Below are 25,354 nucleotides of genomic sequence, written 5' to 3' on the forward strand. Positions count from 1 at the left end.
AAATGCCAATATGCAATAGATTCTCAGCATTTTGCACTATTTCTGAATCTAGCAATTTACTGCCCCACTAAGGTGTTTTTTGGTAAAAGGAGTTTGATAGAGAATGCCAAGATATCACTGACAAAGCATAGGTAGGGAATCTGGACTGCTGAAGTGAGCACTCAAACTGCAGAAATGGCCATGGAACCACAACCTGAAAGGCAGGTGCAAAATGCGTAGTAAAATTTTGCACTGTCTTGGGTTTGCACTTGCTGAGTCATGTCTACTTGGATTTCATTTGGTTACCACCTACCACTATGGAGTCTGAACTATGGTGAGCCAAGCTTTCAAGTATTTTCCACTATATTTTTTTGAAGAAAACAAATTAAAAATTATGCTCTCTGCTTCCCATATCTACAAGAAAACTGATTTTCACTGGTTTGCAATTTACCAGCAAAAAATGAAAGAGCAGTGCTTGCAGCAAAGTAGAAAGCAATGGATTTTTTCTGATAAATAGAAGGAACTTTAACCCATGTTTCTTCCCCTCTAGAATATGAAGGTCCTGTGGACCAAACTGTTCCTTCACTTGCATTTGTGTGTTTCCAAAATACTTTTTGAATGCCTAACATCCTTAGTAGTTTACAGGGGAGAATTTGATGCACCATTAGAAACTCAGTTTCTGTGTGGTGGTGCGGATTACACATGGTGCTGATCACTTCCCTTTCAGCATTAAAGGATGAGAAGTAAGAAGAATTTACTGGTTTGTTTAGCATATGCATCTCTGGGCTAAGAGTAAAGTTTCAGTTAGGAAATGCTAGTTTATATATGTCTATATAATGCAAAGTAGTTTGGTCCCCTCTTTAAGTAATATAGCCATAATAAAACTGCCCAAGTACAGCCTGCGTAGGTTATGTTACACTCAGCTTGGGCCAGGCTACATGACAGGTATAAATCAGTGCTTTTCTGTTTTGGTTTGAACTTTGTGTTCTGTCTAGCTAACAAAAATTTTCTTTAAAAGACAGCTCAGAGGTGGGAATAATTTTCTGACCTGAAGTGCCATGCCATCTGTTTCTGTTTTCTGTTGCTAGTATCACTGCATTTGGGGGCAGTAAGAGTGTAGATTCTGAGTCGTTTCCGCCCCCCCCCAGTCTTTTAAAATAATATGTCCATAATGAGGAGTGAGGATGGTGTGTATATTGTTCTCCTGATAGTCTAAATGTTAGCTTTTAGTAGGATGAAAGTTGTGAGAGTCTGCTTTTTCTTTTTGAATTGTAAGCAAAGCTTAGCTCCTCCTAAGGTACATTACAGAAGTGAAGCACAGCTAGGTGTAAAAACTAGATGCTACCTGACATTTAACACTGTTGCAGCTCAGCTGCCTTTAGATGTGTGAGTGGTTCCTCATGCTGTGAAAATACACCATGCGGTTGTCTGTACTGAGTGTTCTGAAGTCCTTAATGAACAGTGGTATTTTGAAATTCAAAGACTTCTTAAAACTCAGGGATTTGACATTGTGATGAGCTGATACTGAAGGGCAGAGGTCTTCAAATTTCTTTTTAAAAAAATAAAGGAAAAGAATAAAACAAGTTATTTTTACTCATGTTAAGAGACTTTTTTTTTTCTTTCCCATTCCATAGCACCTCCTGGGGCTGCAGCATCAGGTAGCCTAACAGGCTACCTCTAAAGCTGTACTTACATCAACTGCTGATGCTAGTGCACAAAGATGGACTCTTTTGGTAAGAAAAGGCTCCATTGAAGTTACTGCTAATAAGCAAATGAGCTCTGCTTATTTCAGTCCTGTTTAAAACACAGGGAAAGGATCAGTCTTTGCCTAACTTGAAAGGCTGAGGCTGTTATAGCAGATAAAAATTATTTACTTCAAGTGGATGTAAAGCATATTTTCCAAATAAACACAGAAACCACACTTAACTCTTACCACATATATTAATCGTATTCTGTGGGGGCATGAAATATAGAAAGCATTCAGCTTTGTATTCCTTTGTTTTATTAATACAAGTTTCTTCTAACTAACATTTAATGTAAGCAGTGTTTCTGAAGTTTAGATGCCAGATTCAATGTGCCTTCTCACATGGAGTTACTCGGTGGTAGGTTAGTTTACTTGTAGCAGAAGGGCTCACCTCTTTTAGTATTTTCCTAATGCATAAAAAAAAACCCCAATCTCTCAAGTAGTCGTACATGGGGTTAATTTGGCTATTTATTTTTAAATTGTTGTACCTACACTTCTTTAAACAGAAGTTTATACTAGTTCTTGCAGTAGTGCAATAGCTTTTTATATATCTGTAGCAATTTTTTTTCCTAGTTTAGCATGTTTGAGTGTCCTGGTGCTGGATTGATCATCTTTTTAAGCACAGTTCTGTGATGTGCTGGACAATTCTTCTGGGAAAAGTCACTTTAATGATGTCATATCTTCAAGTTCAGTTTTCACTTGCTGCTACAAGTGAATTAGTGTCCTACAAGTATAAAATGTGGACAATTCCCAACATGTAGTTTGTGGTGTTTGTTTGGGGTTTTTTTGAAGCCTTTGCTTACGTACTCCTCTTAGACTTACTTACACTGTTCTATGCAAGAGCCAATCTGTTTGTTTAGCTTTGTTTGCATGTGCTAGAGCTCTGCTTACCTTTTAGAGCTGGAAATGAATTTTAGGGCAGATTCCCTCCCAAGAGTGAATGTATTGCTGAGGAGCTCTCTTTCCTCTGTACCACGGGCAGATCTGCCTGCACCCTGAGCTAAGGCTGCACAGGGCATGCTGCAGCAATTGCTTTTTAAGGTCTTCTCTGCCGTGCTCTGGTCTGGGATGGGCTATTGCAGTCCTCATCCCGCTTTTCTCTCTAGCGTATACTTAACCTGTTTGCCCTGTTTGGGTTTAGCTGCATGGCAGAGAGAATAATGCTAGTGCAATAAGCAATTTTTTTTAAATAGGTTTTTATACCATTTTGCTATGGCTCTTCTAATCGTCTGGCTCCTAACTAAATTAATTATCATTCAATTAGAGCCCATATGGCTCCATTGCTGAAGCAGCAGTGACAGGATTGTGTTGAGTTTGGATTTTTTCCCCTCCTTCCTTAGCTTAAATACTGCATTAATGGAGTCTCTTATGTGTCTTCTGGTACTGCTGTGCAGCAGTGAGATCTGCTTCCAAATCTACGATATTCTTTATTTAGTGTATTGTTTGGCAGATTGCCATAATGGAGCATGTTAAAAAATAAGCAGCCTAGGGAAATAAACTTGCCAACCTTGAAGCAGTAATTCCTAGAAGGGGATGCTGGTTACACCATTAAGCCTGTTTTTTTCTGCATGGAGATACTCACTAAGGAAGGAATTGTGCTGGTGGTCCGCTCCACTTGCACAGTCAACACTCATTTCATTCAAGATTACTTGAGGCAGACACAAACATGCTCAAGCTGGGTCCTTGCAGACTCTCAAGATTCAGCAGAGTTTATTGACTCAGGCTTAATGCCAAGCAATGCAACTGTGCTACTCTCAGACCATGTAGGATCTGCTGGTTTGGCATGGTGTCTGAGCTGTTAAAGCCTGTCAAGCATGAAGAGTGCAGTCCTGGGTCCAGTGCTGTTCTCTGATCCAGGAGCTCTGGAAACATGGATATCTGTGGATATCTGACCATGTGGATCACCTTGGGTCCATCAGGACTTATTAGATCAACAACAGCTTCAGCCCTGCTAAACTTGAGTTTGCTTCTGTGTGCACTCTTGTTTTGGTTGTCTTTTTAGGTTTTTTTAGGATTTAGTTTTGTTTGGGTATTGTTTTTTAACTCTATCTCTCTAAGTTCTGGGAAAATTTATTAGCTTGGTCAGCCCCAGGCTCAGCTAATACTTTGTGCGTATGCAGTGTGGCATATTAGGAGCTTTTTGGAAGCAGATTGCAGAGGCACTGAGCTCACTGAGCAAGAACCGGCTCAAGACTAGCACTGAGTCAGTTGTTAGATTCTGATGATCCTAAACTGACTTTAGTTTTTCTATGCTGTGACTCTCTGCGTGTTTTGCAGTGAAACAGTGTATAAATGTTTACACTGCCTGCTTTCTCACTGGCTGTATGGGCCATGATAGTGGAGCACTGACCATTATACCTAAAGCATGGAGCGCTAGATGTATACTGCTGGTTAGGACCTGTGTTTTCGTTTCATGGAGTACATAGACATGTTAGATACACAGAGATTATATATACATTTTGTAACGGCAATTGTCATAAAGGTAATTAGCTTTTCTGTTTTGGTTTGAAACTGTTCTATGGAAGAAGTGCAATGTGCTTGGACCAAGTCTAATTTTAAGACAGTGTACTTGATAGTATGAGCATTGTTGTGATACTTGAAATTAAATTTCCTCACACAGTTCATAAATTCTTGCTTACCTTTTCCAAACAAATACAATCAATACAGCTCTTTTGTTTTTTTTCATATGCAGGTGCAGCTGGGACAAGTGGATATAAAATGCCCGATCACAGAGTGCAGCGAACACCTGGATGAAACAACTGTCCTCTATAACCTGCCCCATGATGACATCATCAAGTATAAATATTTTCTGGAACTCAGCCGCATTGACTCCAGCACCAAGCCATGCCCTCAGTGCAAGCACTTTACAACCTTCCGGAGGAGAGGCCACATTCCTACCCCTGCCAAATTGGAGAACAAATACAAAGTGAGCATGCTTGCCAGGGCGATGGGTTAGATGGCATTTGGTGGGAATTAAATGAGCTTTCTTGCATCACTGAGGCTATGTGCGTGCTGTGATTAGGAATATGAATATGTAATACATCAATGGTGAACTACCGACTTGATTTCTAGCAGTTCAAGCAGTTGAACTTCAGTCCTTATTTCTTTGGCCGGTGGTGTAATTTTGTCCTGACACAGAATTGAAAGTGTGTTTTCTCTTTGACATGCAAACAATATGGTCACAATCAGAAGAGACTAGGGAAGGGAAGTTAGCACTGTATCTGATAATTTTAGACACACAACTCCAACAAAGATAGGTTTTCCCTGGAACTGTGTAAATGAATTCTGGGCGTTTACAGTGTTTGACTTTTGACTTGCTCCTTCCTTAGAAGTAGATCTTGTCTGTCCTGCTACTTGTTTTTGAGTTCCTCAGTCCTCTACCAGAGTTTATACATTACTGTAGTTTCTTCACTCACAATACAGAAAACTTGAGAAATAGGAAAAAAATTCACTTTTGCAGCATTTCTTTTAGTAGAAGATTTGTTTATACTCTGATTTCAACCCAAGATAAAAAGCAAGAGATTACAGTTGGAAGAAGGCTCAAACCTTGAAGACAAGGATTCTGTCTTTCAGCATCATGCTCTGTGTTAGTTTTCCATCCGGTTATTAGATTTGTTGTGGTTAATTTCATGACTGAGCTGGCCTTTCCTGGACAAACCAGTTCTCCTCAGCAGGAGTTTAGATGACTGTTTAGATAGTCCTAATTACATAGCATAAGATTGAGCCCAATATGGAGATGAAAAGGTAGAAGGTTGTGTATCCAATGGAGTTGAAACCTATAAAGCTGAATTATGAGCTGCTTGTGTTTTATCTGTGCAGTGTGTGAACTACGTGCCACAGTGTTGAACCAAAGACTTTCAGGTTTTTGGCGTCTTGCATGGAGGTAGAGAAACTTGAAACCGCAGGTAAAATTCCTTCCACCCACTGCCATTTTCCTTCACCCCTCTGCGTAACATTCCCTCGGGTGTAGACAGGATATGCAGTCCAGGGTAGGTCAGATGTAATGCTTCTGCAGCAGCCTCTCTTAAGGTGCCAGAGGCTGTTCCTGACCCACTGATGTGGGTCACAGGTTGTGTAGCTGTTGTATAATGGGATGCCAGCTCTGAGAATGTTCCTCAAGGCGCAGAATAGGTTTTTCTGCCCACTAGTGCTCTTTTATGAGTTAGAAAATACTATTGTTAAAACGTTCCCATCACTTCCCTAGTCGCAGTCCTAAGGAATGAAAGGCTCCATAGTGGATGATATAGTGCAACCCAGAAGCAGTTCCCTGGTCCCTTGCGATGCATTGTGTAGCTCTGATCTGCAGAGCTCAAGTCTCCTGAGAACAGATTCTGGCAAAACGTGTCCTTTGAGCTTTGGTCAGGTGTTGCCTGGAAGAATACCTAGTTGGTGCTGTTCAGGGGTGTAATTAGAAAAGAGCTTGCAAAATGCTTGAACAATCATAGTTAAAGCTGCAAACTACTCCTTGAACCTGTGGCACTTTCTGGTGTAAGTACAGTTTTAGTGACTTATTGTAAGCTTAGCACGAGAAATCCCTGCAGCAAAAGTCTAAGATTTAAAAGGAAGACTGTATAAAAGACTATGTATATCTGAGTAATTGCATACACATGTAGCTGTGGACCATTATTATCTCAGCTTTCTTATATGATTGTATGGTAGCTTGTCTGTGCCTTGAATTATAGGCTTTTTGGAGGTATGGACTAATTTTCTTCTGCGTATAGCATAGGAGACACCTGACTGGAGACTGGGAGACTCACATATTCACATGCAAGCAATATAGATAGCAGTTGCACCAGAGGAATTTTGCACTAGCACTGGAAGTGGTACCTTCAGAAGAACTGAGTCATGCATAGGGAAAGTTTACGCACAAGCCTATTAGTAGGATCACTGCACACAAGGGCTTGGTGCCAGTGCCCTCACTCTCCTCTACACTGCAACAGGAAAACACTGTAAAATCCAAGAGTACATTTGAACAGATACTTTTGAAATAACATTAATGGCATTCCTGAAATTTGATACACTATTTAAGCTATAAATAAACTTAACATCTAAATTTAAAGAGATAGTAAAGTTATTAGATTAATTTTCCTTACTATAGCTGGTTTACGTTAGCTAAACTGATCCAAGCCCAGCTTTTTTCGAGATCAAAGTCTTAGTGTGCTAAGCTTTAGAAAGTTAGCTGGTGCATATATGTCGAGAGAGAAGGAAGGGAAGAACAGCAGAACTTGCTTAACCAAACCTTTTTTTTCCCGTTAGTGCCACTTAGGGACAGCACAGTGCAGCAGCGTGACTACATGGTTTCCTGTATCAAATACTTGTAACACAAATGGATCCAGCTTTAAGTAAAGAAATACCCCTGCACCCTCTCTTATGACCTAAATTGTGGGTGTTACGTAAGATCCAAATAAGCCTTTGGTCAAAGCTAGTATGCCAAAGTGCAAAGGAAATAAGAAAAAATTCTGGAAAATTGGTAGTTCAGTTCCTGTGTGTGAAACAGATGGGTTTCACAAGAATAAGTATGTTGGCTTTTTCTGTGAGGGGTTGGGGTATGTGTGTCTGTGTGTGTGTGTTGTGGCGTTTTTTTCCTTTAAGCCTATTTCAGCTATTGCTTAAATGTTAGTTCTTTGACTTGCCACCTGCCATGAAGAAGCATTTCTTGATTCATAGACTCATTTTTCTGCCTTATCAATTTGTGAGGTTTGTAATGAAGTTTTTTTGGCTTGCTTTTGACAAGAGATACACATAGCATAAAAGAAGAGCTGGAGTGCTAACTATCTTTTGCTTGAACTACTGCAAAATTCCTGAAACTCGTTGCTCTAGAACTAGTAGGAATCTGTAACTACAAAGATGCAGTGATAGTTTAATCTGTGTAGTTCATATCAATCAGTTCCCCCTTTTTTTTTTGATCTAATTTTAACCTTGAGTTGCAGATATCTTCATGGCTATGCATCATTTATGTCTGCCTTAACCATACCTGTAGCAGTTCATGCTTATTTTATTGTGCTCTTCCTCTTTCTTCTCAGCTTTTCATTCCTGCCAGCTTGCTTTTGCTCCTCTTGATGTTTTGGTGTCACACTGGGAGCTGGATCAAAGATAATTTCCAATGGGATACGGGATTTGTTTATTTTGTTGCTTATTTTCAGCTGGTACAAGGGATGAGATGGGTTGGTGAAGAGGAGGCGGCAGCTGTTTTGGAAGGAGCCCATATTTATTTTTAAATAAAGAAACTGTGTAGATGTAGCTAGAGATTGTAATTCATGTAGTCATTCGCACAATTAATTTTGGCCATCCTATTATATAGCTAGCATTCCACCAAGCAGCAGAAAATCCCACTAACGTATTTGCGGCTTCAGGCTCTAAGGATATTTTTGAAGTGCAGTCAGTTTTGCTATCATCGTGTTGCATCAAGCAGTGTTTTGTGTTGAAATTACCTACCAGTTCTGAAAGGTCTTTTCCTGAGAGGTGAGGAAAATGATAGAATAGTTTGCAGTAAATAGACTAGCTAGGAAAATGGAAAATGTTGGCCTCAAAGGTCAGTGTTTCAGAAAGCTGAGAACTAAAAGGGTTAGTATGAGAAGTTGTGTAATCTTTTCTATTTCAAGGAAGACTGACCTCCAGATAGAAGGTTGTGTGTGTATCTGTCCTCTCCATTCTGATCAACTGAAATGGAAGCCATGCAATGAATGGAAAAATGTTTGTGTGAGGAAAAATATATGGGGGGGGGGGACACGACGACGACCCACTAGATAAATGTTCTGGGTTTTTTTCAGATATAGTTTCTCTGCTTTGCTGGCCTGTGATATATTTTACTCCTTTGAATTGTACATAGATAGCATTTGTGTCCTTGTTATGATTTCATGCACTAATACTGGAACATAAAGCAAATAATTTTTTACTTCATAAAAGCAGAGAGAATGGAATAAGAATCTGAAAGACTACAGCAGTTGCCTTGTGGTGTTCATATTTCTTAAGCGCACTGTCGTCACGCTGCTTCCAAGATTTAATAGGGTCAGGGTTTTGTTTTGCATCAACTAGTTCAACGAAAAATAAAGTTCATAAGTGCTTAAAAGAACATACTTTCTTTTGCTTGCTTAATATATGTGCAGACAGTATTGAATAACAGAGTCAAATGGTCCATTCAAAATGTAAAAACTATTTACCAGCTGAGTTTTGAGGGAGATGCTGTCACAGGTGACAGGTGAAACTGGAAACTAGGAACTCCAAACCTGGTAATAATGTAGACAGTTGCAATTAGTTTACTTCAGTTATTTGAGACCATTCATGGTAGCAAATGTTATTTTGATTGCACCTCCTTATAGCTTCATCCTGTATTTCAGTACTTTCTAAGGAATGTATTTGGAAATAGCTGATGTCAGCGTGCATGTACAAGATTAAACGTATATCCTGATGACTGCTATATTTCTTGCAGTTATAAACATGCTGTAGTAGAAAGCCTGCAGTGAATTTGTCAGATTTTCACACAAAAAAGCCCCCAAAAACAAACAACAATTTAAATTATGTTGGCCCTTTGTATAAGAAAGAAACTAATTTACGGCTTCCTAGATCTGTTGGTTTGGGTATGTATTTTTAAACATTCACGTTCCATATCTTATGTCTGAATACTGCAACTGATAAAAGCTTTCAGGTTGCAGAACACTTGGTTGCAGAATGATGGCTACAAGCTTCATCTTTGGCTGAGCTATAACAAATAATGAGTAATACAATGTGATGCCTGCTATAATCTGTCTTCTCAGCAGCGGGCCACTGTGGCATGTGTTTTTGAAAACTATAGACTCAAAGCTGGGGGTGGGGAAGAAACAGATACCAGTCAGGATATGTTAAAGTACTAGCAGCTATCTTGTGCATATTCATTTCTGAAGTATTGTGGAAAGAGATCAGTACTTTGTGTTGGTTTTGGTAGCAATAAATAAGCTGTTCTTCAGGGTGGGAATCTTCCTTTTTCCTGTTAAACTGAATTAATCTGGGAAGCAGAGATGCAGGATAGCATATTTTCTTCAGTTTCTGTATCTGAGCTAGTAGACAAACACACCGGAGTTAAGGAGAACTACTGAGAAATGGTTCGGCTAGGGTCATCAAAAGGCTCAACTTGAGCCATTGTGTCAATTATATTTTTAATGTTAAATATTAAAGGCAAAAAAACCTAAATGCTTGGGGAATTGTATAAGAGTAGCAGACCGCTTCATTTCTCAGTAATGCATCAGAGATCAGATAAGCTTTGTATTAGCATGCGAGTAGCGATGGATGTAGGTATTGCACATAAATAACAGTTTTGTCCCCCAGCAAAATGCTTCGGGGAGATCTGAGCTCCTACTTTGGACTCTTAACTGGATCCAAGACAGCACACCATCAGTCAGTGTGTCTGAGCAGAGAGTGCAGCAACTGGTGGGAGTGAGGACTTCAAAATATGTTTTGGGGTCTTCACGTGTGCCTACACGCTAGGATGTAGTTTCCTGAACAGCACCTCCCACACCATGCTTGGACAGCACAGACGCATCCGTGATTCAGTGGTGAACCAGGTCTGGACATAGAACCAAAGAGGCTTTCTTTTAGCTGGTTGAAGTCTCAGTCCTGTCCGTATCAGCTGGTACAAGCCAGAGCGGTCCCAGGCATGGGCTACAACTGGAGCTGGTGGACCAATCTCAGCAGTCGCTTGAGAGATGTGCCTTCCTGTCTTTCAGACTGAGGCATCTTGCTGCCAGGCAGCAGAAGTGAAGATGTTGCAGGAACCTAAATATGCCTGTGTCTGATGTGGCTTCTAGTTCTTGGTTTCCTTTGTCACAATCCAAGTAGGAGGCTTGTCTTTTATCTGATAAGCACCTGCAATATGCCTATATTTATTACTTCTACGAACACAGCAGCTGCCATAGCTATTCTTAAAAATGTAGCCAGGCTCTGGAGGAAGACATGATGGCAATGATACCTGTTTGATGCAATGATTTAAAACCCAGGGAGTGGGAAGAATAGATCCTTTCTCAATTAAAGGAGCTTGGCTTGTGGTTTTTGTCATTAGGTCTGGTCTGTAGCAAGTGAGCTGCTTGGCATAGGCTCAGGTCACCCTTATGCAACCAAGAGCAAAAAAAGGTACCTGACTTCCAGGTAGCAGTTGTGACACTTGGTTGAGACCCTTGCTCTTGGCCCCTTTTCCCCAGGACCATTTCTAATGTAAGTTTTGTAACCCATTCTTGGCTCTGTAGAGTTCCTTTAGAAGACCAAGCACTCCCTAATGGTAGCATTGGCAGTGAAGTTTATAACTAGAAGACTGAGATCTACCATACTGAAAACTGGCTGCTAATTTTTAGGTGATCTCACACATTGGAGGCAACTGGATTTTGTCTTTTGGCATTTGAGCCACACGTTGAATGTGGGAATGAGTTCCTGTACTTAAACTAACAACCTAGTTGTGCTTTATTTGTTTGGGGCCTTTCCTGGTATAGCAATTAGTTCTGTGTTTTTGCTTTTCTAAAAAACAAGAAGAACAAGTTGGCTTCCCCAACTTTATGTGTTTTTGAAACAGACATTTAAAGAGACGTTAGACCTTTTCTGAGCAGCTACTCTTAATTTAAGAGCAGTGGTTTTAAAACTGGCTTTCCAGCTGGGTTGGTGCCCAGCTTGCAAATGTGTGGTGTTTTCTCATTTATACAGATCCAGTGTCCATCTTGCCAATTTGTCTGGTGTTTCAAGTGCCACTCTCCCTGGCATGAAGGCGTTAACTGCAAAGAATACAAGAAGGGAGACAAGCTGTTGCGTCACTGGGCCAACGAGATCGAACACGGGCAGAGGAATGCCCAGAAGTGTCCAAAATGCAAGGTGAGCTGCTCTCCTTTGGCTTGCAGGTAGCAGCTTCAAAACATTTAAATATGTGTTTAAAGTAAATACTTGTAGCTTCTGCTCAGCATTTGAAATGGATTTTATGCTTGCTGTGCAGATTCTCATCAATGACCCGTTGAGGAAAACAGGTCAGATTGTGATTCCCACACCGATTGTGCAGAATCTCTGCATGTAAAAGAAACATTATAGGAAATCATAACAGTGGGTTTTGATGTATGTTTTTTATGTATGTTACAGAATAAATTATTCCTAAAATAGCTTGAAAGAGATGTAAAGCTTTAGAGAAATACGGTGTCCTTTGCCAAGTTTTCCAACAAACTTGGGTAAATTCGGTTTCTGCATAAGGCAGAAAGTACTTGAGCAACATGTTAGTTAAGGGAGACTTTAAAATTTGGCAAAACCAGAAGGCTTTTAGGATTAAATGTCAGTTCTTTGCAAGCCTTTCTCTGGAATTGGTTTGATTTTCAACACTGAAGTACAGTCCCACACCCTAAAAATGTCTCTTCCAGGATAGAAAATAGCTCCTACTGAAATGAGATGCAGCAGCCTTTCTCATCCATGTCCTGGCTGCCCTTAATGAAGGTGGCCATTATGTTTGGCTTTTTTTCCCAGCACTTTTCTCCAGCTACTGACAGAGTAGTAAGTCAAAACATTGAGTGAACCATGGTGGATGGAGATTTTTTTTTCTTTTTGCAGGGGAGTACCTAATTTGAACCAGTCTATTGCTCTATATCTCCTTCATGGAGAGGACAAGGGAAGGAAACTGAAACATTTAATAGGAAATAAATACTGAATGGGAAGATTTACTTCTACATGTCTGAAGTATACTTTTGTCATACTGTGAGCCTTACCCTGTGCACGTGAGAGAATATTTATCAGTTTATTAAGTGTCTTATTTTGGTCTTGGGGAAAGAAATGCCTATGATGGCATAGCTTGAAATGGAAAGGTTTCAAAACATTAGGAAATCAGCAGTCAGTTGTTTACCCTTCCTCCCATGCACACATGACATTTGAACAGAGTTTTAACAGCTTACTGTTTTGTAAGAGTTGATAGGTTTAAGCCAGTTCTAAAAATGTTCATTTTCTGGGAAGACTTAGAGTAGAGTGGGAAGAAGCATTTGTTTTGTTTTTAATTCTTTGACTTGTGTCCAGATTCAGGTTTTATGACAGTGTGAATGATGTAACTATTGAAATAAGTTGTCCAAAAAAAGAAGAAAATGCACTAAGCAAAAATGTATGAATGTGGAAAAGCAGGAGGAAGAGGACTGCTAGGTGGAAGGAGGAGTGAACTCAAACTGCTAACCCTAAGAACTTCATCCTTAAGTTTTAAATTTAAAACACCAAATGTACAACTGGTTTTGCTGTGTTTAGAAGAAAAAGCTGAATACTTGAAATGTATGCAGGTGAAGTTACTAATTTTGAAGTCTAAAGTTGTGTGAGTTTGGCTGTTAATTCCAAAAAGACTTTAGATTTCTTTTCTTAACCAAAAGAAAATAAATCCTCCTACTTGGTGGGAGTCAGTATGGAGAGTTATGAACCTAGCGTAAAAATAGGGCCTTTGTTATTAAGTCCTTTCTGGTAGTGTGGTATCGTAAGTGAATATCGAAGAGGGAGTTCAATCTTGTCATAAACTGTATTGCTGCCCCTACTTCTAATATTTTTTTTCTTCAGAGGTGAAAAAAGTCTTCCTGCCTACAATCTCCAAAATGTCTGTATCAACATGTTGGTTGCTTGATTTTTAAATCAAATCTGTAACTAGCAGGTAGTAAGAAGCAGCACTTACCTGGTGGTTAGCAATACTGTTCTTTTTCTTTTTTCTTAATCAGTTACTGAGTAATAATAAAAAATGCATCTTATGTAGCATTCTTTATTGAAGCGTTAATGGGCACGTGGGGACAAGCATACCAACAGTTAACCATTTGACATCAGAGGGCTGAAACTGATGTTTTCTCTGGCTCTTTCCAGCCAGCCCTCAAACCTCTATATAAAATAACATTGAATCAGGTTACTATCATATTTTCAAATACAATAGAGAAAAAAGTGACAGAAAAAAGTTGGTAGCATACTATTTGATTTATTCTTCTAGATCCATGTAGGCAATGTTTCAGGTGAAAAAGTTTATTTTGACATGTGCATATGTTGTATTTAAAGAACTTCTTTCATATTTTGGTTAATTTGCAGCAGCCAAAATTGACAAACAGATTGGGGAAAAAAGTCAAATTTTTACACTAAAACTGGAGCTAATAGAAACTAAAGGTAGAAACTTAATTAGAGGTAGAATTACTTAGCTTGTAAAATCACTGGAGACTTCCCAAGTGTAATACTGATTACAATGTTAACTATGACTACATCTTCAGGAGATAATTAGATATACACAGACACGTTTACACATAGACTCTTTAAGTAGCCCTGCCACAGAGAAGTAGAATGCACAATTATTACCTTGTCTGGGCCTGCAGGTGAGGAAACGGATATATTCTTATGGGGGAGGGAAGGGGAGGAGCGGTGTATAAGCAGATCCATAGGCATGTATTCACAGTTTTTTCAGTGCTTTTGGTAAGTTCTTTGAAAGAACATAATCCTTTGTAATGCGCAACTAGTGGTACTGTTAAATAAGCTTAAACTTAATTATATTTTCTAGTAGGTGGACATAGTTTAAGTCACCTAATAGAAATAGCTTATATTTACCTGGTCTCCCTAAGAAAGGCTTTTATAAGCAAATATTGTTACACACTGTCAAAATACCTTAATTGTGGCTTGATTTTGTAACTATACATCAATGAAGAAAGACTAGCAAATGCTACTTTTAAAAAGCTGTACCCTGAATTAATTAGGACATTTTTTGTTCTTAAATAGAGCCTTTCCCAAATGTATTAGACACTGTTTTGAGAAACTCGGCATAGACCATTTTTCTCAACAAGAGTTGTCCAAGAAGTGCTGGTCTTGTTCTAGAGGGAGCTGGCTAGTGAGTGAAAATTTGCTACATATTAGATGCCTTTCATAAATTCTATAATGTTACTTGTTGTTTCTCACTACTGTTTAAGGGTGTCCTTTTGGGGTTTTGTGTTGTTTGGGTGTTTTTGGTGTTTTTTTTTTTTCTTTCTTTACAATTTCTTGCAATATGTTTGCAGCAAAATGCCTTTTTTCCATGAGTGTTTTTATAGGACAGCAAACCAAGGAAGTACTTCGTGTTGGTATTATCTTACCACAGATTTCCAAAACAACATAGAGCACCAACCAGTGGCTCTAGTGCAGAGAGATTTGAACAGCTGCAGGAACTTAAATAAACAAGAATGTTAATGCAAATCAAGGAGTATGTACTTCTTATCTGTGAGTTCACTGTTCTGATTAATGTGAGTGTTGTCAAATAACTTGAGGCATAGTTTTTGAAGGTGCTCTCTGCAGATTATTTCTCGTCCTCTGGAGGGAGGAGGGTCCTTGCTTGTATATGAAGGCATAAATTTGTGACCAGGTTTTCCTCAGGAGTGGAGGAGAGATGGCCACTCATCCTCAGATCTCTTGGAAGCAATTTCTCTGGATGATCTCTGTGAGAGGACGCATAACATGCAGGGGGGGTAAGGTGGGGGTCTGAAATAGCTGCTGTGCTGCTACAGTTGTTTCCTTAAGACTCTGAGCTGTGTGCTTCGCTGTTGATGTGTCATTTTCACCTGTATTGTTCTGGGAGTCATTCTTGGGTTTCTGAAGACAACTTTTTCCTGTAAAGTGAGGGCAAATCTTTGGGTTTAAGTAGGCCCCTGGAGATGAAGCCGGCCATACTGTGTGAATGCTTGGAGGCAGAAATGGGGCTTGTGGTTGTCATGCTCTCTTTGCCTTCTCCACTCCCACCATGCTGCTGTGGTGCTTTCTGTTACAAGGCACGGAAACCCAAATGTTTGCAGCTAACTATAGCAAGCTGCATTCCTGGCCCAATGCATTCCTGCGTCTGCCTGCTGCATGCCGTGGTGTTGCCAACAGAGCAGAAACATTTGTGTGTTATCTGACCCATCAGTGATCACCTTGGCAACCTATAGATTTGTAATCTATCGCTCATTATCCTGAGGGGAGGGAGGCATGTACATGTGAACTGGAGCTGAAGTTGATCTAATGAGATGTCATGTTTTAGTTTTGAAAGGTGCCTGACTGAATCATACTAAGCTCATTTGGCATTCTGTCAGTCTGTGTGCATATGATAAGGAGTCCAAGCCCTGCATTTAAGGTTTGGAGTCTTTTATTTCTCTTGGGTTTTTTTAAGGAACTATTATTAAAAAATGGAAGTTGTATTTCAACAAAAAATATAGGCTAGTACAACCATTTGTTTCAAATTTGCAGCTTTTACAAGACAGTTATTATATATACACACAGACAAGTATTCACTGAATTTTTTTCAATACTTTGCTTTTGGAAGAAGCAGAGATAAAGTACATGTAGTTACAATTGTGTCTGTAAGAAGATAAATCCCGTGTCAGCTTCTTTATTTGAGAGGATAGTATGCCTGGAGGATTTAAAGCAGAAATGAGCAGATTTAAAGTGACTGGAGTGGTGCCTGGCCAGCTGGAGCTGGGATGTTTCTAGGGAAGTGTGGATAGAAGGATGGCAGGCAGTGTCCAAGAGGCAGGTATTTCCGAAAGATGTTGGAGGTAGAATGTATAAAGCTACTGCCAGCAGCTCCTTTAAAGTTCTTACTACCAAAGAAAACTAACTTATTTTTGAAATGTGAAGTAGTTCTGGTATTTAGCATTTGCATCTAGGGTTTTTATAGTCTTTGAGCATGTAAAGTTTTTCCATTAGGACGGGTGGTAACTTAATAGATTGGGTTGGTAAGTTGGTGAAGATAGAGTGCAACATTCTTTATTTAAAATTATAAAAAACACAGTTACTTTAGTATCATAAGATCTAAGTCCCCCATTTACAGTTTTTAAGGTGGAGATATGTCACTGAATCAGCAGATCAGGAAAGGTACCTCTAAAATTACAAAATTCTATATAGTTATTCTCATGAACTTCAGTCCCCTGAAAAACTAACTGGAATGAAATTTTAAAGGTAATTGTTAAAATACACTAAGACCCTATGTGCAAATTCCACAATTCAGAATTAAAATTTCTTCACTTCAGTTAAAGTTATTCACTTAAGAATGAAATTAAATATACTATGGCTCCATGAGTAGTGTCGACATTTTTTCACATAGAACTTGGAAAATAAAAGCAAAAGTCTGAACAGACAATATCCATTTTAGAAGACAATAACTTAAGAAGTTATGCTTAAGTTGATATATTTTGGGTAGGCCTTTTCCTTTCCACTTTGCTTGCAGTAAATGCTTACATGTGAAAATTTGAAGTCAGGTAGTTTATAAAGCCTGTCAACAATGGTATTTTTTTCAAGTTTTTGGGTACCTTTGGTACAGGTGAAGGGAATGATACAGATGAGCCAAACAGGCTTTCTCAGGTTAGAGGACATAACCACTTGGTCAGTCTGTTTGAATCCCTCCTATGGGATGAATGCAGGTCCCCCACTTGCCCACTAGAGATTAACGTTTTGTAGCCTAGTCCTCATTTTCCATGAATGTTTTGCACCTCTTGTGCCTAAAAGCATTTGGAAGTGTAGAAATATAAATTGAGTGCTGTCCTTTGCACAAGGATGTTGGCAGGTGTTCTCAGAGATACTTTTTAACTATATCTGCCCTGGAATTGTTACCAGAAGTACTGCTGGCAGAAAACTGACAGTTTGTTACATGCATGAAGTACCAATTTCAGTAGCTGTTCATGTGAGAGAGATTTCTCAGATACCAGATGAACCTTGGTCAGTACCAGAGGACAAACACACTTGACCCTCTCGATGTCAGATGCCCTAGGAGTAGCCAGTGTCTCAAAGCGTGAAGCTTCAGTTACCCCTGAGTTTTCTGCATCTCTGGTGCTTGTAAGGCCTCTGAGTGCTCATGTCTTGTCTTTATCTGTACCTGCCTCTAAAATAAATACATGTAAGTATGGATAAGAATTTCAGGAGGCATTCATTCATCGCAAGTTTCAACAAGTTAAATTGCAGTTGGATTTAAGGGAAAACATATTCCAAGGAGAGTGGTGAGGTGTGGGACAGGTTGCTCAAAGAGTCCGATATATCTATACTAGGAAATTTAGAAATCTAGTGCGCTGAGGCCTGGAGCAATCTGATCTCACTTTGAAGTTAGTCCAGCTTGGAGGTAGGGGTTAAAATATATGACCTCCAAGAGTAACTTCCAACCTCAATTATTAGGTAACTTTATCTGCTGTTTCATTGTGGAGCATGCTCTAGGAACAGGAAGGTCGGGGGTGGGTCTTTAGCAATTTTGTGAGCTAGGAAAAATGTATGTCTACCACCCCATCAGCTATCATTTTCATTGTCAAGATTTAGAAGTAGTTTTGTAATCGTAATAGATTTAGTGAAATACTCATCCCCAGGACTACCCTCTCTCCTGACTCCCAGAACTATAAGCTAAAACATGAAGCCATAAAAAAATCTGTGCAAAGTAGGTAAATATACCAGCAAAAAAGTACATCGAGATACAGGAATGGAGTTCATGCAGGTGAACAGCAGAAAGACTGATGTAGAAACTAGGCAGCCCACGTGGATGCTGCATTATGGGCATTATGAAATCTTGGTGTGTATTGCTTCTATGATTTGTAGAATCTTTCTTTTTTTACCAACAAACACTTGAAATCGTTCACTCTTAACAGCAGAGCCTTCCTGGTGTTTATTACAAAATGCCAAATCAATTTTTGATGGTAATGGGAAAGGAAGCGGGGGCACAGGTGGCATAAGAGGGGAAACGCATCCGTGGAGTAAGTGGTCAAAGTTCATAACTATTTACTGTGCAGCTTTTATTTTTAATGAAGTTTGATGCTAATGTGTCTAGGTAGGGATCACTCATCTGATACAGTGTGTGTTTAAACACAAAAGGATAATTATTTAGAAAATGTTGTATGGAAATCTGGGAACAACTATAACTCAAATTTAGTGCTCTGAAACATGTCTTAGAAAACCATTATTGTCCTAGGACAACTACAAATGCTGAGTTAAGCAGGGGGATAGCTTGCATTGTCTTTTCATTTGGTGGACAGCACTGTGTCATCCCTGCGTTTCCTTTTCTCTGCTTAGAGAGGGAGGGAAAAATAATCTTACCTTCTTTTTTTTGTCTCTCCTCGTAAAGATCCACATCCAGAGAACGGAAGGGTGTGACCATATGACCTGTTCACAGTGTAACACTAATTTCTGTTACCGTTGTGGGGAGCGATACCGCCAGCTCCGGTTCTTCGGAGATCACACCTCAAACCTCAGTATCTTTGGATGCAAATACCGCTACCTCCCTGAGAGACCACATTTAAGGAGATTAGTGCGAGGCTCTGTCTGTGGTGAGTAGATAAATGTTTCTTGTAGGGAGCTGCGCAGTGAGGTGATTGAGGGTGTGTGTGGAGTGTCAGTAATAGTTAAATAAAACCTAGTAGTATAGCATTTGCACTTCCTTGTTCAATAGACTGTGTATGAAAAAATATTGTATCCTCTTCTGATAGCTTCTGTTTCCTAACCTTTTTTAATAATACGTAGGCAAACTGGAAAAATGCTGTCAGTATGCATGTTGCTGGCTGTGATCGTTATTCTAAAAGCATGTAGGAGAAATGAATCAGAGCAGGAACCTTTTTTAAATGAACCTCCATGTTAATTATCCATTTGAATAAAGCTTTGTTTGGATTTGAACTTGATCTGGGTTTGAGAAGTCAAGTCACTCAAGTTTGTCCACTTGAATAGGAGGACACATCTCTTAACGGTTAGCTTTGGATCAGAAACAATCCAGCTTGAAACAAACTATATGCATTTCTTTCAGTTAATTAATTTCTCTCAAAGGAATAGGATGCCAAAAGCTTGACTTTTAAAATTTCTTTTTAAAAGGCGCTCCTGATTTGCTTTTGAAAGAGCTGCATACCTGTTTCAACCTTCAGATTATTACGTTCTGTATTATCTTACCTTAATTTCAGGCATTGTAGTGAGTTTACAACATGTAAAGTTATCTATAATGTTATAGGAAATGGTTGTCTGTCAAAAACCAGTAACCTATTAAGGAAAATAGGAGTCTTTGTACTTTGAATTAAGACATAGAAATTGGAGATGACTCGGAATTCACCCAGGATGGGGAAATGCTTTGAGCTTGTTAATTTGCGATGCTGAATGCAGAGGTAAGAGACTGAACCTGTGGAAACGGAAGTCAACAGAGCTGTGGTGAAAACAGTAATCCTGAGCCTAACATGTTCTGGTAAGAAAATTAGGTGGTTTCCATTCTACAGTAACACAAGAGTTGGCACACAGCCTTATAGACCTGGTAATAAGAATGCTAAACTTGCTGCTTTGCAAAGGTGTGGGAGAATCACAAATCTGGAATGCTTAATTAACAAGTCACAATAATTATACAGGCCAATTAGTTTGACCTCAGGAACTTGCAAGGCTTTAGAACAAACTTTGAGAGAAGTGAACTAGAGATAAAGAAATAAATAGGAAAATGGATAAAATTTCAAAAGGATTGGATGTGCCTGCTCTTGGTGTAGTTAGTGGAGATAAATTCCAACACAAGCTCTAGACTAGATTGAAGACAATGCTGGCACTAGAGCTCCAGTCTAAACTGTTCATGGGTAAAAAGTTAGGCTTTAGAATTCAAGAAACGTTTCAAAGTACTTAAAAGCCCTTCTGAAACCTTACTAAAAGCCACAATGTCAAACGATGTAAGCTGTTTTAGCATCAGGGATAGTAAGTGATTGTACTCAGACATTACCAAGTCTGTGCTGCTCACATGCAGGATCTTATTCCAAGATTACACCCTCTATGTACAACAGAGATACAAATAAAAAATGAGTAGATTTTATCACAACATAGATCTGTGAAAAATTGTTATTGTTGCCTTAATTTTTGCAATGGCTTACACAAAAGGCATATAAATATGCAGTTGGCATATTTTAATGCCACATACACCGTCCAAAATACAGGCCTAGGTACTTGCACATGCATAATTATGGTAAAAATTATTTTCAGTTTTCAGTGTTTGTTTTAGGAAACAATAACATACAACGTTTTTCAAAGAAACAGCTTTTACTAGTAAGAAAGTCAGTTTATTTGTGAACAGTGAGGCAGTGAAGAAATGTGAAAGTGCACATACGAGTTCAAGTTGAGTGGTGAAGATGTGTACGTTCATATTCATGAAAACGTGCATAGAGAAGGCATAAGATATTTTACTTTCATTTCCTGTTTCAAAGTGTACTTGCGGTTTTCCTCAGCTAGTAAACCAAGAATGATTAGCAACGCTCAAAGCTTCTTAAATTTTTTCTCGTAGGATTTTCTGTTAAAATTTTCTCTCCAGGACTATCTGTGTCATATGGTGGTTTTTCTCACAGGAATGGTCATCATTTGAATAGACAGAGCTAGTGGAACCTGCCAGCACACATAGTAGTTGCCTTCATTTTTACAATAGCTTGTTAACACCCAGGTTGACAGTGATATCAAGAATTCTGCGTTGATACTCATTGTCTTAAATTCCTGTTATCTCCAAAGCTCTACATTTTAATATCAATCCTGATGTACTTAATTAATATCTACCAAAACACTCTGAAGCCCTAACAGAACTCCCACGTGAAAATAAAAATACAGGCTTAAACAATTCACATCACGTTAGAAATCAGGAATTCAGCTCACTGCTCTTCCTCCATTGGACTGGGCTTTGGCAATGACTGGCATATGTACGCTAGTCTAGATTTTTTTAATTTTGTCCATACAAGTCCACCTCCTCTTTTAAGAAGGCATTATATTATTGTAAGATTACATCTCCTGACACATTTCCTTCAAGACAGTATAATCCCTAACTGTGGTACAGTGTAGTGTCAGTCTGCTTTGTGAATTCAGCTATCTTGAACAGTGGAAATTTGGCAAGATCAGCTCACTTTGTCAAACTTCAACAGAATTGATCTCTGCCTGTTAAATGAGTGAGTATAAAGGTCTGTTTAGTGAGTTTGTCCCCAGCAGTGGTCAGTTAGGCAGGGAGGGAGATCTTATTTCTGTTTCCTGTAAACATTGTTTTAGAGTCTTCCTTAGTTAAGGCTTGTATCTGAACCTTTGCTTAATAACTGCCAATAGATGTAACTTTCACCAGCTGTGATGCAGTTCTTAAGCTTTGCCTTCCACAACATCTCTGTTACTGGATGTAGGATTTCACTATGTGTTGTGTGGATAAAGTGCTTCCATTCATCTTTTTTTTTTGTTTTCTATTTTCCTGATAATTTCATTCATTACTTCTGTTATCATTAAGTTGAGTTAATAATAATAGCTTGTTTACCTTCTCATGTCTTTCTTTTATAGACCTTCCATAAGATAGATTCTTCTTTGTCACGATCTTTCATTTCATTTTATTTTTCTGTTTTGTTTTGAATTGATGATTTCTAGTCTTAATCATGTAAGATCGAGTTGAAATCCAGAAATGTTTAATTCCAGTTAGGGATCATGCCTAGGCTCAGAGATTGTCCTGGTAGCTGGAACCATAAGTGTAAATATGTAAGGGCTTTATCAAGCAAGAGGAGAACATTATGATCAGTAGGTGATACTGTACAAGCCTAGTTTTTTGGTTCTGTTCTGAGAGTCAGCAGAAGATGTTAGAAAGAGGAGACAGTAGCAGAGAGGTCATTAGAAGCATAGTCTCTGAATTTCAGTAACATACACGTTATAAAAATAAAGGTTGGATTTCCTGCAGTAAAATGACTCTACTAGGTATATAAATAGTGGCAATTGAGAGGACATTATCCTGGCTGTCAGTGGGAAGCTGGTGCGGTGTTTGTTGCTGGATACATTTTCTTCTGTGATTGCTTTTACCTTCTTGGTATGGAGAGGAAATACTTAGTTAAGTAAATGTGATGATTTTGTAGTCTTGTGCCGTGAAGGTTTTTCTTTCCTTTCTACACACCTCACCCACCCAGCTTTGGTAGAAACATTTCTTGGCAGGCTGGCATGCTGTCATGGTTTCTATTGAGAAGCAGGTACTTGTGCCTACAATCACAAACTGTCCTGCAGTAAGGGGAAAAACATTAATGGCAGCATAAATTTCAACATAGTTTTCTTCATAAACCAATGGTTTTGTAAAGGTAAGAGAAATCGGAGCAAAAAATAAACTGAGAACGAAGTGGTCTCTGAATGGGATGGCATTTTTTCTCTCATTAGTTAGCATATTATTGACAGTAACTTTGTCCTGTGACTAGTACAGTAAGGTGAAATTGCTTTATTCTTCAGTCCCAGTGGAATTGTCCAAATTATTATAAGAATGAAATCTCTAGTTTGTCGAAGGCATAATGTTTATTTATAACTGGAATTAGCAATGAATTACACAGAAAGGAAAAACATGTTCAGCTATCTTAGATGTGCTTAATATGCTGCTTTAGTACAACCTGAATTCAATTGAACAAACTACATTCAAAATCACTTGCTAGGTATTTCATGGATACATAACAGGACACAATATACAATTATGCTAATAAAGCAAATAAAGTTTTTTCCATTGTAAACAGCATTTCAAATAGGATTCTGAAAGCAGCCTATTTTCAGATCCGACTGTACTGTCTCAAGACAGAGAAGGATTCACTTTATATATGGATGGCTTTGAGCATAGCAGAAGGAAGTATGCATTTCTATGATCCAACCTTCATTAGCAACTTTATCATTTAAGTCGGTTTGATTTGTAAGAAGTCTCTTACGTACACTTGATGGAACAAAAACAGATGCAAACTTATATTAGGACTTAAATCTACGTAAATATGATTGGCTTGATTTGTAAGTGGGTACTTACAGTGGCTCTGTTGCTTAAACATATAATGATATTTAGACTTGGAAGACAAAACTTTTTCTCATATGCTAGTGATGAAATTTGTTTTCTAAAACTAGTATATTAATTCTAATTTTTTACAAAGAATTCTCTAAGAGTTTATGGGGCTTGTATGTATTATCCTAAAAAACACAACCAAATTCTATGTTAAGCAAAAGAAAATTATTGCTTAATGTGTCCCTAAGCATTTCCTCATTTTGCAGAAAAACATCCTTGTCACTATTGCAAGTAATGCAACCCCTTTGAGATATCTACAGATACAGTTATTACATTACTGCATGCTGAGTAACCCAGTAGAGAAATTGCTTACCATTAATTTGAGTAGAGTTGTAAAAAGGTTCCGTTTTTAGGCTTGCTGTATTCACAACTCTTTCTTTTGAAGTTATCCTTAAAAACTGACTTCAAACATTTCCAAACTGGCTATCATAACCTACTGCTGAGTTCACCAGGTGGAGTAATGACCCAAGATTTTATTCAGCTCTGGGGCAACTTTTGCATTTGCTCTCTCTGCTAGCAGACATAGGATTCATGGGAAGTTTGGTGCCTGCAATAAACATACTTAGTCTCAGCAGTGTTTCTTAGTGTGTCGCTATTCCGTCTATGATTAAGAGCTTCATAATCCCTCAAGCTACAGCAAACAATGTTAGTCAAACTGGAATTGGATATAAAGTAATGTTCAATTCAGATGTGTAAAGTGAAGCATTTTATATTTGTTTCATACAATGCTGATAAAAATTACTGGAGCAAAAGCTACATATCTGCTGCTCTGCACTGATTGCTGCTATTTGTACTCTTCCCTGACTGGAACTTGTACAAGTCTTGTTTACCTCATGTTAACTTGTTCCTTAAATTTAGTTTACAGAGGTTGAAAAAGATAAAGAATTTAAATGTGGTAAATTTATAAAGAGAAGGTATTTTGTTTTAAACTTTAACTTTTAGAAAAAATGCATTGAAAACCAAAGGAAGACATCATCTCGTGGTGATGAAAGATCATTTTATCCTGTAACATCTTGGAAGTGGGCAATACTTATAACTTCATATTCACAGGTAGAACGAAAAAGGCACTCACTCATGCTTTATGTCAGCTTTGAGTTAGTTTGTCAAATCTAAGTAACAATGTTCTTAAACTGAAAGTGTAGGAACCATTCTTTGTGTCTGCAAAGAAATTATTGCAGTCAAAAGTTAGGTTAGCCCTTTCTGCAAATTCTGTTTCTGTGTACTCAGAAATGTGTACCAGCTGTGTACCAGCTCAGTGGTTTAAGTTTTTAATAATTTCCGTACCAAAAATCATAATTTTTTATCACCAATCACATGGTTATTAATATTATAGAGTTCATACCTTAACACAACCTCTTATGAGCTTTACTTTGAAATTTTAAAGGCTTTGGTAACATTTTTCCATGTTCTTGATTTCTTAGCTTTTAAAGTTTTCTTCAGTTTTTCCATCACTTTACGTTCCTTCTCCTGTATACACTTAAACATAGAGGTTGTCAAATAAATATTCATAGAATGCACACAGTGGAGTCTCAGGAAGGTCTACCATTAGCATAACTAGAAGCAAGAATAATACCAATAATATTTGCCAATTTTTTTCTTCTAGGAATTATTGTTTCTCACCCACAACACTGCTATGAAATTTAAAAACTATCAAAACAGAGCATGAAAAAGACCAGTTCATTTAACCACTGTAAATATTTCCAAAATATCTCATTTTTCCTCCAGACTGCCCAAGTTAGTGGCTCAGGTTATGGAGAGGTTTACTTCAATGTTGAAGTAATGCATTTACTGTAATCTGATACAGGTTATTTGAGAGAGGGAAGGGCAGGGAAGAGAGAGGTAACAAACTCACTTTTACTGCCTTTCTAGAGGTGATCTTTCAAACATAGCTTACTTAGAGAATTGCTTAA

General features: G+C 38.4%; 1 protein-coding gene across 2 annotated transcripts in view; it reads left to right on the forward strand.

The window, feature by feature from the left end:
* The window catches only part of RNF217 (ring finger protein 217), a 70,497-nt gene that overhangs the window by 28,598 nt on the left and 16,545 nt on the right, over positions 1–25,354 (forward strand). Inside the window, exons 2-4 of one of the 2 annotated variants that reach the window (XM_009557255.2) lie at positions 4,416–4,649; positions 11,387–11,551; positions 18,753–18,954. In XM_009557255.2, the coding sequence (XP_009555550.2) occupies positions 4,416–4,649; positions 11,387–11,551; positions 18,753–18,954 (601 nt within the window). The remainder of the gene's footprint in view (positions 1–4,415; positions 4,650–11,386; positions 11,552–18,752; positions 18,955–25,354) is intronic. The other variant, XM_054062546.1, reaches the window with a different exon arrangement.

The sequence above is a fragment of the Cuculus canorus genome, chromosome 3, assembly GCF_017976375.1.
Source record: "Cuculus canorus isolate bCucCan1 chromosome 3, bCucCan1.pri, whole genome shotgun sequence".
Classification (NCBI taxonomy): Eukaryota; Metazoa; Chordata; class Aves; order Cuculiformes; family Cuculidae; genus Cuculus; species Cuculus canorus.